Source organism: Parasteatoda tepidariorum, chromosome 7 (assembly GCF_043381705.1).
Source record: "Parasteatoda tepidariorum isolate YZ-2023 chromosome 7, CAS_Ptep_4.0, whole genome shotgun sequence".
Classification (NCBI taxonomy): Eukaryota; Metazoa; Arthropoda; class Arachnida; order Araneae; family Theridiidae; genus Parasteatoda; species Parasteatoda tepidariorum.
Window position 1 is genome coordinate 48,320,453 of NC_092210.1, and position 16,485 is coordinate 48,336,937.

Genomic DNA, 16,485 nt, shown 5'->3' on the forward strand with positions numbered 1-16,485 from the left:
TACCATCGGCGTCGAAGGATTAAAATTAAAAATAGAAAAACTAGGTCATCAGATAGGTCAAAATAGAAATCTGTTTTAAAGAAGGCCATGATCCAGCCAGGATGACCCACCATTGAAAAAGAAGAATATAAGTTAAAAAATAAGATTCAAACTTTAAGAGATTCATTTTTCCATATTTACAAAAAATACATATAGTTTTCCAAAAATATTACGATATAATATCTTGAACACATAAAATTTAAATCCTTTTATTTTTATGAATATATTGATTTCCGACAGACTTCATAAGTATGGAATATTTCTGTGAGACATTTCTTTACACCCAAATAAACTTGTTCGCTGACTTATAACTTAATAAAGAATACTATTTGAACTGGGAAAATGTGGGCCTCATTTATCTGATATCCCCTGAGGGTTTTCTGTTCCAGCGCAGATGATATTTTCGATCCCGATCTTATATCTTCATTTTTAGTGTAGTCGTCCTTTAAAATACCGTTACTTTAAAAACTAATTTCTTTATTTTAAGTTGACAATATCAATCGTTTTTTATCTCGTGTGGAGTAAGCACATCCAGCTCTTCTGCCTTTAAACCTTAAACAAGGAAACTATCAAACAACTCAAAATTTCGTTCCTTCAAATAATTTTTAAAATTAAAATCAAATTTTCAACTAGGAAAATAAACGCTTAATATAAAAAAAACGACATACAAACTCTTGAACTGTAAAAATTCCGGATCAAATCACGGTAAAAACCGCAAAATCCTTTTATAAAGAAGCATGTTACGGTACAAAAAATCTACCGTAATTTTTACTGTAATAATTACCGTAAAATCGTTAATCATTCTAATTAAATAAATATTACTGTAAAATTTCGGTGTAATATTTTAAGATAAAAGTGGATTTTACGGATGATACACCTAAAGTGCCAGTACTTCATACCATAATTTGATCCAGAATTTTCAACAGTGTAGAAGATACTACGATTTTGATTCAAGGGAAACTGGAATACATTAAGCTTTATATAATCCTAGGCAGTAATAAGAATATGTTAAAAGTTGTAATGCTCATCCATAACTATAAATGAGTATTGTGAGGTTTATAGAACTATAAAAGGTCCCACAGTCAATTTCATATGTATAGAATATTTTTTCAAATCAATGGGCCATCGGACATTAATTGTTATGTTAAAAAAAGATTATTTTCAAAGTTTCAAGTATTTATGCAGCTGTTAACATGGTAAACAATAGTTTCGAAATATGTTGAATACAGTAGTCATGAAATTAAGTAAAATTTCGATTAAACTTCATTTTAATACTAAAAAAATAAGTTTTTCTATACATGCAGCATTAAAGTATATAGTCTAAAGTTTAATTTGCACAAAGAAAGAAGTCTGTCTATATGTGAAAAATTGTTCGAGTAATTATAAATTTACAAAAAAATTGGATTTCGGGTAGCCCCGCTCGCATGAATGTCGGGTATCAACGACCAATTTCATTTCGTCGATAAATGTACGGTTGCAAAGATTATTATTTTATTGCTTCAAATTTGAATGCTATATGCATTTTTAACAACAAATATTGTTGTTATTAAATGATTGTTATCAAATGATAGAATTCACTAAAAGTATATAAATATGTAATAAATAAAATAATTTTGTGATAAAAATGATAAATGAGGTTTATCTATTGTCAATACAATGGTCACTTTCATTTATACCTGAAAAAACAGTCAAAAAACATAATTTTTGTAACTGGGCGGGGGTGCCCGACACATTTTGAAAAGAGCTGAAAAACATGTTTTTTTTTAATTTCTATTTTTTTAAGTTAAACTATTCTTTTTCGGTTTATTCTTTTTGCATTATTTAATTAGATGGTAAAACAATAGAAACATACAAAAATATTGATTATTACTCAATATTATACAGAAATATAAGCAATACTCCTTAAGTGGGCGGGGCTACCCGACTCTCCCCTATATAATTTCACAGAACAAAAAACTATAGTGCCGTAATTTTTTCAATAATATTTTCTTTAAATTCAGCGAATCACTATATTTAAATAAATATTACTGTAAAAATTACTGTATAATATTTCACGATAAACATAGATTTTACGGTAAAATGGATTCTACGGAGAATGCACCCAGAATGCCGGTACTTTATACCATAATTTGACAGGACTGTTTCACAGTGCAGTCATACAAGCAGAAAGAAAGAAAATCAGAACAAGCATATATCTTGACCAGGATAAAATCATTGTCATTCTAAGCTGATCCATCTCAAATGTCAAAATAAAAAATATATATTGTTGGCAACTTCCTTTGTATTGGAAAATGTCACGTTTCTTGCTGTTGAAAAACATAATACGAAATGACACCATAAGTTTGTTTTGTTCTAGACTAGCTCTTGTATCTCAAGTGGCTTATAATTTTATCCTGTCTTTCATTTTTTGAAAAAAACTAAATGACATATATAGATCATTGCACAAGTTTTAATAGTTTTATTCGAAGCACGGCTGTCGAGGTTGATATCACATGACTTTGCAGAAAAATTTTAAGATGAGCAAAAAAATATATTTTATTCGATTTTTTTTTTCATTCTATTGCGAAATGTTTTTACTCATATGTTTTGGAAAAATACAAGGAAAGTGAACAAGCCGATTAAGCGATAAAATGAAATAAAAAATTTTAAGAAATTCTTGTTGCGTGATCATCTCAAAAAACCACGAAAGTGGACTGAAAACTACGAAGATATAGTAATGAATTAGTTTCAGAAGAAAAACTTCTTATCAACAACAACGTCATCAATATTAAATTATTTAACTCTATCAATAACAGTGTTGGGAATCAAAAGCAGACATTTTAAAAAATATGAAAATGCTTATTAATCGTGATTTTTTATTTAAACCAGTTAAGTGAATTTGTTTAAACAATCTTTAAAAAAACATTTTCGTATTCTATGTTTAAAAGTACAGTGTTATTCATAATTCTCTCCGGTGTTTCGAAGCGTTATAGTAAAAAAAATAGGACGAATATGGCAAAAAAAAAACATATGAAGTTATTCCGAAAGTATTTAAGTTTCAATTTAAGCAGTTGCCGGTAGATGGCAGTAACATGCACCACTGAAGCCAATTGTAGTAAAGAAAAATGGCGTTTACAGGTAGAGGGAATTATGAATAACCCTGTAGTTTAATGAATAGTATTTTTTAAATTCAGATATTGTTTAAATATATAAATAGATAGAATACTATTAGAAATAGATAAAAAGAATAAAATATTACAATGCTGTGTCATTTGGGCTTGATCAATAAAAGAATGATTCAAGATACTTATAATTCGAGTTTAGAAAGTGCAATTATTTGAGCTGGTTATTAAGAATCAGTTCAAATAATAATAATTGTAGAAAATTTTTATCAATAACTGAACTAAAAATATTGTACATTTGTAATTTTTTAATAACACTTGTTCAAAGTAGTAACAAATCTTTGTTTAAAATATCAATCATTTCTTCTGGTTATAAGAATTTTGTTTCACCAATAACATTCGAGTAGACTGTTTTGTCAATAATTATGTTCACAATATTGCAGTTTTCAACTTTATTCAGGTCTTTTTTAACATCAAAACATCTTTTGACAAATAAAATTGATAAAAAATAAATAATCAGCTAATTTTAAATAATTTCTTTAATTGAGATGTCTAATAAAAAAATAAATGAGGTATTTAAACAAATTTTAAAAATTATAATAATTAAGAACTTTTAACTGAGCTATTAAACTATAAAAGCCTTAATGAACGTTTTTATTTTAGGTAGCTTCACCTACAGATCTTCTCCATGCAGTTATAGCACTGTATAATAGATGTCTACCAGATGTCACAGTTCAATCATTGTACAGAACAGTATGCGCAGAAGGAACAAAAACGCTCCTGCTTCTGCGCGACACATCAGGTAACTTTTTCTTTATTCTTTCTCTTTCAGTGGGTTATCTCTCGATTATTGTGATGCAATAATATAACAAAGTGTATAGGTGTTAAATATGGCTCAAAAATACAGCCTACAGCGTTTATCGTTATCTAAAGTCATTAAACAGAATAAGCAAACTATTACCGATTTTAAAAGTTAGATTTAAATTAGTGTTTTTTAATTGATGCTCAGGAATTTTTGTGATAAAATTTTGTAATTTGATAAGTATATTTCTGTTAATTTAAATTTTCAAATGAACATTACAAATTAATCAAAGTGTTACTTCATTACAAACATATTTTTTTAATTATTTACATTATTATAAAAATTCCACGGGTGCATTGCCTATCTTTACTTTAAAAAATTGTCGAGAAAAAAGAAAATTAGAAAAGATCTTACTCCTTGCAAAGTTTGAATCTAGACTATACCTACCCATTTAACATGTTTTTAGAAGCTCATTCCCAAAGGAAAAAAGGCCTTAATTTAAGTGTCTTACACTTAAAGCAAATATATTTTTTTAAACTTTATATGCCATCTTTCCGTAAAAAATATTATATGTGCTTTACAACGGACAAATAACTGAAATATTTGAAATGCTATCAAACTTTTTAAAAATTGCCAATTCGGCGACATTTTTTAAAACCTGGATGAAAATTGTCTACCTTATTCTCATTTTTTGCAATTTTTAAAGAACCCAGATAATGCTCCGTTTGAGTAAATTTTTAAATACTAAAACATAGACCACAAATGCTTTTCAGTTTCTCAAAACTGTGGCTTTTCTCTATATTGAAGTTTTGAGCTATTTTCAGAATAAGGATGAAGGGTGCTGGCTAAAGATCGGCTAAACTTGATCTAACAGTCGCCAGCAACTGCTGCAAACTCACATCAGTTATGAAAATAGCATATTATTTGCAAAAAAGCATTATTTCATGTGACTACAGAACCTTAGAAACACTTAAATGCTTGGCTTTGACGGATTAAAACAATTGATAACTTTTGATAAGCAACATTTAATGTCTTTTTTTAAATTCTGTTTAAATTATATTTTTAAAAAATTTTTGTTTTTTCAATTTGATGAGGTTTCTACATGTGTATTTGAAATCTATAACTTAGATAAATGATACATTTGCCAACTTAAAAATAAAAAATTCAGTTGAGTAAATTTTCATATTAAATGCACTTTTTTATTTTTTTGAATAATTTCATAACTATAGTCTAGTTGTTTTACTATCAAAATATAAATTTAAATTGATGTGAACAATTTTGCAAATAATATTACTATTTCTGATTTCAGTGAACAAATTTTAAAAAATTAAAAACTTGAATGATATATATTTTCTTTTTTTTTCTCTAAACTTGGTAGATTTATTCACATGCATTATAATCCAGAAAAGCATGTCTGAAAAAAAACACTGAGGATTAAAATGACTCGCAAGTTATTTAAATTAATGAATTTATATTAAAAAGAATTTTATCATTATTTCCTTATGTTGTAATAAATGCATTCTATAATAAAATAGCAAATTTATAGAATAAAGTTTTGTGCATATCATATTTGATTTATTTTTATGTATAAATTTTATAGATTCTAGTTACTTCAAGCTTTAAATTCGTAGTTGAAATTAATAGCTTTGAGTGATAAAATAACTTAAAATAACTGAAAAACAAATTTATTTGTTAAATTTTTGGCACTGAAATATTTCCTGTCGAACATTTTATCTATTGTAGCACTCTAATTATTCCAATTTCCAAATGCGTGTTAAAATTAATAACTTTAGACATTTATTTAAATATTTCCATTTTATTATGCAACTGCTAGTGAATAACCAAAGCAAATTTCTGTTTAGATGAATTCCATTAACGCTGAAGCTTTAAATTATTCAATGTCATTCCAATATTATTCTTACTAAATTCAAAAATAGAATGAATTTATGGCCTTTTATAGGATTAAAAGAAGAATTAAATGGGGGTTTTTATCTGAATCATTAACATTTGCAATTAGATTTGATTAAAATGTCGATTCTTTATTTTCTAACATCATTCTTTCATTTGTACAATCACAAAAGAGGCTATTTGTCAAAAATGAAGATAAGCTTTAAAACTAATGATGTTAAAATGATAGGTAAGGTCACAAAGCTCGAACAAGCGTAGATAAGTTTCGAATTGTTTAACTTCAAATTATATTAATTCAATTATTTTTGTATTAAATGAGGAAGTTGTTAGAAAACATAAATGTCAAACATGCTTTAAAAACTTAATTGCCTTTTTAAAGGCATTAGTTTAAGCGATTATTATTAAATGGAAAATAATGTGTCAAGAAATTAAAATAAATGCATTAAATAATTAAAATTTTCACTATATTGATGGTATCAATCAAGCTTAAATTTACGAGCGTGTCTCACGAAGAATTAATTTTGTTTTCAACAATACTAACCATTCGCAAACATTGTTTCAACAATATTAACCAGTTTTTATAACTCATATGTATATTCAATCATTTTCAATAAAGATAAGAAAGCTTTATATCGACCATTTTGCAGAATATTTGCAATATTATACCAAAAGCAATTTCTTTAATTTGGAATTATAAATACCTACAAGATCTTTTTGTTAAGGATATTTCCGTGTCGGTATCTGTTCGTGCTAATTACTGTCGCCAATGCCAAAGGATTTTAAACTTGCAAAAAGTTTTTAAAAAAAAATTTCTGAGATTTGTCCTGAGTACACTGAGTAAAAAATTATGATCAAAACTACCAGAATATGGTAAAATTGACCGTATTTCAGGTTCTATAGGAACACCTAAAAGCACGGCAATTTTTACCTAAGTGCCTTGGTAATAATTTTGGTAAAATTAACTATAAAATGTGGTTTTTAATATGTGATAAAATTAGTAAATGTGGTAAAATTATGTAATTTTATTGTGATACCTTGGAGCCTGGCATAAAAACCATTTATTCAGGTGAATTTGCTTTTTAGTTTTGTTTTTCTTTCTCTTTTTTTCTTGCTAAATGCATGGAAATAAGAACTGCAATTTTAAATCCAGAATCGCACAAAATTGAAAAAATTTATTATTTTAAATTTTTATTGAGCAATCTGATAATCGAAACAAAATTGGTTATTTTCAGTTTTAATTGAACATTCTGTTAAGCGAAACAAACTTGATTGCATAGCAATCAACTCGCTTAGCAAGTGAAATGAGCAACAGCCCCATATTTAAAAAAAAATTATAATAATAATAATGAACTTTTATGCATTAAAATTCATTCTAGCAAATGCTTTATGTGTGTCATCAGATTGACTTAACACTATAAGACAAACTATAATTTTTAAAAAAAAACACTATTATAACCACTAATTACTATTCTCCTTAAGTTAAAAAATTTTTCGAAGGATTATTTCTAAAACCTCTGAAGTGGCAGTAGAAGTTTAAAAGAAATGGCACTGCATATAATCTTGTTATCAAACAAAACTTTTTTTATAAATTTTGTGAATTAGAATTCGATCATTTTTTAAGCTGCTTGAATAATCTATACTAAGTTATTCTCAAACAGTTTTTTTATGCTACTTAACTAGAAGAGAAAGACTTGTCTTGTCTGAGTTAGTTTTCTTTTTATAATTTTTTAACTGTTTTTAAATTTTTATAGAAACAGCCAGAACACTACTGAGAAAAAAATTCGGATAAAACTATCGTCCCATAAAATAATAACATTTCTTGCAAAAAAAAACCTTTTTTTGAATAATAAAAAGAAAGTATTCTATATAAAGTCAATCATTTGGTAATTTTTCCGTTCATATGGTAATGGTTTACCGGAAATTCTGGTTTTCAAAATTATAATTCTTATCACCACTCATTTAATAAAAAATAATAAACTGAAAAATAAATTTAACCGAATAAGTTTTTAGGTCATGCTCTAAGGTAAAATATGGTTAGGGATTAAATCATAATAAAATTACTTAATTTCACCACATTTACCAAATTTCATCACAGATTATAAAACCATATTTTATTGTTAATTTCACCAAAATCATTACCAAAACGCTTCAGTAAAAATTACTGAACTGCTTTTGTATTCACATAGAGCCAGAAATACGATAAATTTTACCATATTCTAATAGTTTTGATCATACTTTTTTCTCAGGGTACAATTTTTATTAAGCACAGTTTTTATTAATGATAATAACGAATTAATAACAAAAATGAGCTCATTTTACAAATTCTTTTGAAGAACATTTGTCACTGGTGTACCAGAAATAGAGCCGTTTACCTTGACTGTCTGAAGCTGCTTCTTCTAACATGACCAATCCAATGTAGCCGACCGGCCTGTTTGTCAGGGAACTGGCCTTGCATTAGAAAGGTTCCGGGTTAGAATACCGCGCAAGGCACGGATGTTCTTTCATTCGCTGTACTATCTGTCCTTACTGTGGGAGCAACGTTGGCCCCTTAATATGGTGCCCTTGAAAGTGTAGCCAACAAATCTGCCCTTCTGATGCCTGCATGATGAAGGGTCATTCGCCAGGTGGGCATTGTAAAAAAAATATTCATCTGTTTACCTCTACACTATTCAACCACTTTTCCTGGGGTATTGTTGTTCATATCTATAAGCATGACTAAATCATCTCATCTACTTAATTTCAATTACCTTAACTATATTTGGTTCTCTAAATTTACTGTATAGTTCGAAGTTTTATCTTATTCTGTATATTTATTCTGTTTATCTACACCATAAATTTCTCTTAAGATCTTTCGTTAGCAAATAAGTAAACAATTTTCTTCTATTTTACTCATAGTTCAGCTATCGTTTTCATATAATATTAAAGATCTTAGATCTTACTAAGGTCTCCAATAGTTGTACTCAAATATTTCGATTTCCTCTCAAATATTTCGATTTGAACGGTCCTCTCAATCAAAAGTAGCAATTGTCTGTTTGAAATGCAAATAAATTTTTGATGAGTATTTTAGAATTATCTGGATGATATCCGTCATGTTTAAATCTCTTAAAAGCATACCCCTAAATATATCTGATTAAAACTTATTAAGCAAAAACAAAATGAATTTATCAAAAATTTATCGTTTCGCATCTGCTGTCGTCTATCGACAAAATCTCATTTCTACATTAAAGAGATGTTTCATCAATTCCATTTGCAAACAGAAAGAAGAATACAAAGGGTTTTATTGGACATGCATGTAGTTTTTTTCAGAAGTAGAAATGCATAATTTTCTAGTAAAACTTTAAGGGAGCGTCTCATTAATGAGACACCCTAACTGTACATCTTCGTTTTTCCTGCGATTTTATAAAAGAACCTGGGCTTTTCTTTGACGAAATTAAAGATAACATTAGACACAAATTTTGCTCATTTTCTGTTCCTCGATTTAAATCAAAGCACCGTCGGAAACTGCCCCAAAAAGGGAAAATAAAAACTGCAAAAATTAAACTGAAACGTAACGAGCACTGCGAAAAAATTTTAAAATTATTGCATCATTTTTATTTTTTATATTTTTTTTGGACAGGATAACTTAGTACAGTGGGAAGTATTAAAGTTGCTGTTGAATTATTCCTATCATATAAGAAATCTAAGAATGTTGTTAAGAAGCATAAACAGTCACATCCAACTAAATTATTTCCAGTAAAATATCATGTAAAAACAATACTTCAAGTTGGCCCACTTGAAAATGGATATTATTTTCCACGATCCCTTTTTAAATTTTGGCTCATTTGGCGACCAGCTTGGTCACCTTTAAAAATTATCTTATGCAACAACCATACACAACATAAATGTATTTAATTGTTCTAATTCTACAACCCCTCTTCCAATTCTAACACTTTAATAAGTTTTAAACAAGATATTAACCAAATGTTTTCATCGTCTATCTACTGCCAGCGCGAAATTTCAATTTCATCCATTTTCCAGAGTTGTCAGTGATATTGTCAAAGTTCTGTGCGTATTGAATTTCAGTAATAATTTAAAATCTGTCGGGCAGCCATTGAATCAGTACAACCTCCGTATGCGTGTATGAGTTCGGGACATTTCAGCATAGTAGGCAGCAGAAGTATTAAAATTATTTCCAACTCTGTCATATCAGTTTCATAAAAAACTAATCCCAATACTCTGTTACGTAATATATCAATGCTACTACTCGGAAAAGGCAATAAAAATAACAATAGTCTGAAATAATTTGTATGACTGTATACGGCATCATAGAACTATTTATGCTTAAAAATTTCTGCTGCAGTTTTAAAAAAGAGATCAAAAATAAATCTCAATAATTACTTCGTAACTAAGTTTTTTTTTTATAAAAATACAAAATTATTGTAAATAAATTCTTGACACATAACTTCTTCTTTCTTCGTTCTTCTACTTTCTCTCCTCTCCTTTCTTTTTCATTTTTCTTCTTTCTTTTTTCTTATTTTATCCTTTCTTTTTTACCTTATTTTATATTTAAATATCCTTTATCCTTTAAATATCCTTTTACCTTAAATATCCTTTTATTATAAGATAAAGGATATTTATTATATTTAAATATCCTGTATCTTATTTTATCCTTTCTTCGGCAAAAAGAAATATTTGTTTCAAAAAAAGCAACCAAGTTACGAATTATGCTAATATTTATAGCGATTAAAAAATGAAACTTAAAAATATATAGATTTTTTGTTATCCAGTCGTTGTGACAATGTATGATAATTAATCTTAACACAATTAAAAATTGGCTTTATATTCATTGAAGAAGTAAATAAGAATAAAAAATAATAAATTAATATAAATTTCTGAAATAAAATGGAATAAAATTTGGAAAAGACGTAGTGCCTATAATGGCATGATATTATTTAACCATTTAAGTCACCTAAAAATAATTTACATCTAGAGATTCAGCATCTAAAAATAAACGAAAAAAAGTTCGATTTGATATCAAGATTTTATGTTGCGTTTAGTAAGGCACGAATTTAGCAGTTTTTAAAAGATCCCGTAATATACCGAAACAAAAATGTGACTAGCCATACTGTAGCATTAGACGACGTTTCCATACGACGATAATACGTTTCTATACTATAAAAAATAACTATATAAATACAATAACCAGAAGGCTTTATCATATAAATGAACCGTAAGTAAAACTTTCATTCTCCACGATTTAATATAGAGATACAAGCTTATTCATATGAAATTCCCGAACTGGTAAGAACAGTTTTTCCTCAAACGAAAAAGTCGTTCGAAAACTTTTATCCGATAATCCGTTTTTGAAGGATTCCTTGACAAGGGCTAAACGTCGTTACTGTCAGAAAAACTAACAGAGTTCAAGAAAACAGAAAGAAAAAAAATGACAGCTTTGATCCAATATTCTAAACGCTCACGAAAGAATCATCAGTTGACAAAGAGAATAAAAAAGTATTTGGAAAAGCTCAACATGAAATATGACAACTGCCGAAGAAAATAATCGATTCTTTAGGAAAAAAATATTGCTGGGATTTTATTTTTAGCGGAAAAACTTACAGTTGACAGTGACTGATAGATTTCTTTCAAAAATAATCGGCTTTGAATTTTTTTATTTGACACTCAATTCAAATAATTACGTTCAGCAATGGTTTCCCAATGATTAGTTAGTTTTTTTTAGTATTGAATATGTGTAATACTTTAATATTCAATTACTAAACGAACGGTGTTTTTTGTCTTCTAGATAAAGAATTTACTCTATTTGCTCAATGTTGTGGTAATGAATACCTTTTAATCTATAAAATGTTAAATTTATTTTATTTATTTATCAAATTCGTTAATTTAATTTATTTGTGAAGAAATAAATTAAAATCATTAAAAAAAAACTTTGGCATATAAATGTATGGAAGTTTTGTATCGCTAATTTGAAACTTTTCTTAAAAAATACCTGCATTCTTTTGAATTTTTGCACTGTTTATATTATACAACGCATATTCTCAAATCTTATGCAAGGCATTTTAGAAACTTTCTTAAAATTTTAAAAACTAACGTAACTGGAAATATTATGCTTTAATATTAATGTTTGATTCCTTTTGTTAAAATTATACAAAATTATAATTTTTAGCTATTAGCATTTTGAAAAAAAAATTTTAATTTCTAAATTTCGAATTGCATATTTTTTTTAATTTCTTAAAATATAAAATAAAATTTAAAATTCTTTTTTTTTTAGTTTTTAAAGAAACAATTAAGTAAAATATCTAAACTAAACATATTATAATTTTTTCTCAATGTTCCTCGGTGACCTATATCGTTACCTATATCGTTAAGTAAAAGTAAAAGAATTTATAGTACAGAAAAAAAAATTCAAAGATTCAGCCACACTTTAAATTGAATGCAAAGAAAAGCCAAAAAAATAACTTATCTCACCTTATCATTACAAGATACAAAAGTAACAAAAATAACTGAAAGTAACTAAAGAAACGAAATGTAGCAATAAAGGAAACGAAGGAAATAAAAATAAAATTATGACCACCGAAGCTGACGTCTTCTGGGGGTACCGGCCCGGTAGTCATAAAACAAAACCTTTTTTATTGAGAGAGAGGGCAAATGCCTAAATTAACTATCTCAGTACCCCTTCAGGGGTACTGAGGGAGTTAATTTAGAAGCTTAGAAGACGTCGGAGGAGGAGTTTAGAAGACGTCGGCTTCGGTGGTCATGATTTTATTTTTAGTCCCATTGTTTCCTTTGTTGCTACATTTATTCTTTCTTTTTTTTGAAATTTCTGCTGCTTTTAAGCGCGTTTTTTTTTTCAAAGAAGTTTTGTCAATTTAGAATTAAATTTTTTGTATTTTTTTAGTTAAGATACAAAAGTAACTTTTCGAACATTATGAAAAAAACCAATATCATTACTTTTAGTTAAAGAAATATCTTAAATTCTGGACTTTTTACATCTCAAACAGTCGGTAACATATTACAGGATTATTAACTCGTATTTTCCTCTAAACTCTGCTAACCATCAATGGAGTTTGTTTTTGTTAATTCTGTACTTGTCTAGCCTTTGAATGTAGACTACATTCATCACATACAATTTGAATTAATTCCACACAACATTCCGCCTGTGAAAGACAGGCGTATGCATAGAGATGAGTTTATATAACTGACTAAACAACCATGCAAAATTAATTTACTAAAATATTACACAGCTATTTCATATTCTAAACAACTACTCATCCAGCCAAATGCTTAGGAATTATTGTTCTTGCATGTAAGCTATGTGAATATTAATATAGCTGAGAGAAATAATAAGGAAATGCAAGGAGCAGAAAGCAAAGTTTTCAGTTAAACTTATAAATTACTCGTGTGTATAAATATGAATGCTGCAAATTGATGGGCTGCTGTATTACCAGAACACTTTCCAATTCTAGTACTTATATTTAGGCTCTGCAACGATATGGTTATAGTGATGAGAGTTTTAGTTTATTGATTATTCTTATAAATATTCATAGCGCACGTTTGGCTATTTGTTGTTAACGTCTCGCTAAAACTAACTAGCGAGCTATTACTTGCTTAAAAACTTCATTTTCTTCAAAAACATACAAACTGGAAATAACAGTCAACATGTTTCAAATACTGAAAAATAGGCGCCCGTTTTTCAAGACTTGCCAGATATGAATGAAATGAAACAAAATTAATCTGAAATATAAAGTTGCCAACGAAAAATGGAAAAATAAAAGTGAGAAACAAAACTGGAAAAACTACAGTGGCCGAGAAGGGCAAATCAGGGTAAAATGCATTTCTGCGCCCCCAGGAGAGGTGGTGAGAAGCTAATGTTATCGACAAGGGAATCAACATTTATATGAATAAAGCAAGATTCCAGGACATCAAGATGAGCTTGTGTGACTGGGGTGGAAATAATTTTGGCATTGTCAAAATATTATCGCTTATTTTTGAGCGTATGAAGCATGTCGACTGTTATTTCTGATTTGTATGTTTCGGAAGCAAATGAAGATTTTAAACAATATCTTTTCACTTCAATTTCATGGGATTACTTACTTAACTAACGAGATGTAGGCGACGGTCTGAGATTCATCGTTGATGAAGATTCGAAGGCAGTACTGTAGACAGTACAATATTACCACAATTCAAACCAGAAAACAGATGGTGATAGGAACCACTCGATCTCTACACTGATCACCCAATCATGCGGGAACCGGCATCAATTTAAAGTGCAACTCGATCAAACACCAAGCCTTGAGCACGGGGAATTGAATCATGGTCTAAGACGTAGTAGGCGAAAGGTACCGTGCAGTTTTTTGTGATTATCGATTATTGAATGGGTGGCATGCAAATTCAGAATGCTCTTTATTCATTGGCCTTTATGAACTTTCTTTAATCTTTGAATAAAATAAATTTAATAAAATTTGTACTAAGGGTCTTTGATTAAGTGAATTAGAACAAAAATAATTATCGAAACCTGACTAAACATTATCATGATTAAGCACAGTGAAGATGAGATTATAAGCATTAAAACCAGTTTGTCTATTGAATGAAAGTGAAAGATATTTTTCATTATAATTTCATCCAACTACCAAACTGTTTCATCCAACTCTGCATGTTTAATACTATTTTTTATTTGATTCTCGATATTGATTCTAAAAAATTTATAATAGAAGTAATGACTACTGTACACTGTAGTAAAATCAATTGAGAACGAAAAATCATTAATCACCTCTACATTTATTTAATTTTGCTAAAAATAGGAGTTAATCTAACAATTTATAATTAATTCATCGCTAAAATAAACATGAAAATAATCAAACATGTAGATAGATGCCGAAATAAAATGCTTAAAAAATCTTTTTTTTTTAGTTTATTATTAAGAAATTTGAAAAAAAAATTGCTAAAATATATACATATGATTTATCTTTCGTTAGCACTACTCGAAATAATACCTTTCAACCATGGAAAAGAATTCTTTTTTAAAATAAAATAAATTTTGAACAGGAATTATACAGTAACTTCAAATTAATGAAAATAAAGAAATCAAATTAAATAATAAAATCAGTCAAGTAAATTTTTTTTGCGCCGTAATTTCAAAAACAATTTAGAGTGAACAATTTTATTTTACAGTTTTGCTTAAAGTTAATGCATTTTTTCAAACTCTAAGTCATTTAAATAGATACCCAAAAGCGAAATTTCGAGAAAAGAGAGAAGAAAAAAAAAATTCACGTGAACTATTTACTTAACTTCGGTTTATGGACATAAAAATAAAGTTTTAAATATGTAAATAAAATGCAATTTATTAAGCTTTTTAAACACAAGCTAGGAAAACAATTTTATTTTTCACGTTTTTAAACGAATACATTAACTAAAAACAACTACATAGCTTCAGAATATTTATGGTAAATAATATTCGTGATGTTCAACAATCACCGACTTCGATGATAAATTTTTTTAAATAATTAAAGCCATTAAAACTTACATGTCAAGGATCTCCAATCTTTTTCTTAATCTGATGAATCATTGCGAAGGTCAATTAATATAAATACAGAATTTAGATCTTCTAGACCAATTTATTTATCAAATAAAACAAAGATTTATTGCGTGTCTCCATCAATGAAATTACTTGTTTCCAATTTTACGGTAAATACTAACTTTACTTATAACTTTGATAGCAACAAAGCTGAATTCAAAAAAGCAGTTTCTGATGTATATATTACTGTCAATGTACTTAATTTATTATTATTGTACTATATGTACGAATATTTTGTGCTAAACGGTTTTGATTCATTTTAAGTTTTCCTTAAGGCACTTAACCTTAAAAAAATACATTAGTATAGGGTATACCGAGCTAATTTGTACCGGGCAGGGGCACTTAACCTGAAAAAATATCAGTGTACGATATACTGGACAATGGCACTTAAAAAAACATACTCGACAGTGGTACTTAACCTTAATAAAACATCACTGTAATGTGCAATGTGTAATGTGCAACATCAGTGTAATCTGGGCAATGTGCACCAGATAATGGCAATTAATAAAAAACAGGCTGTGGCGCTTCACCTGAAAGAACATCAGAGTAAGATATACTGCAAAGTACTTAAGCCTAAAAAACTTTCATGTAGGGTAAACCTTGGAATGACCTCACTACTCTTGATTAATCTGACATTAATAATAATAAACAGCGATTATTAATAATAGCCGTATTCCCTAAGATAATATTTTCAGTGATTGTAATGATATAAAAATTTATAAACTCAAGATTTTAAAAATTATTATTCATCAATAGATATTAAATAAAACAGCAAAAAATTTAACTTTTAAAGTTATTATTTTAAATTAATAGCTAAAAAATCGTATTTCACGTAGTCCTTAATTTTTTTAACTCTACTAATCGCTACACAATGACTGATATGTTATCACAGAACATAAAGGTGTAAAAATTACGTAAGAGTTGAAATTTCAATAAATTATGCCAAATTAATCTCACTGATCAAACTTCATTGTCAGTTATTGATAATGATCGGTAAACGTGATAAATGTGCACAATTTATCACTTTTACCAAAATGACGTGGTTATTATTAATAATCACCGGTTAT

At 27.9% G+C, this 16,485-nt stretch overlaps 1 protein-coding gene across 2 annotated transcripts in view; it reads left to right on the plus strand.

Annotated features, from left to right (window-relative positions):
- LOC107437431 (uncharacterized) overlaps window positions 1-16,485 on the plus strand; it is a 418,583-nt gene that overhangs the window by 360,968 nt on the left and 41,130 nt on the right. For both annotated transcript variants that reach the window (XM_016049433.4, XM_016049432.4), the window contains exon 2: window positions 3,804-3,942. In XM_016049433.4, the coding sequence (XP_015904919.1) occupies window positions 3,804-3,942 (139 nt within the window). The remainder of the gene's footprint in view (window positions 1-3,803; window positions 3,943-16,485) is intronic.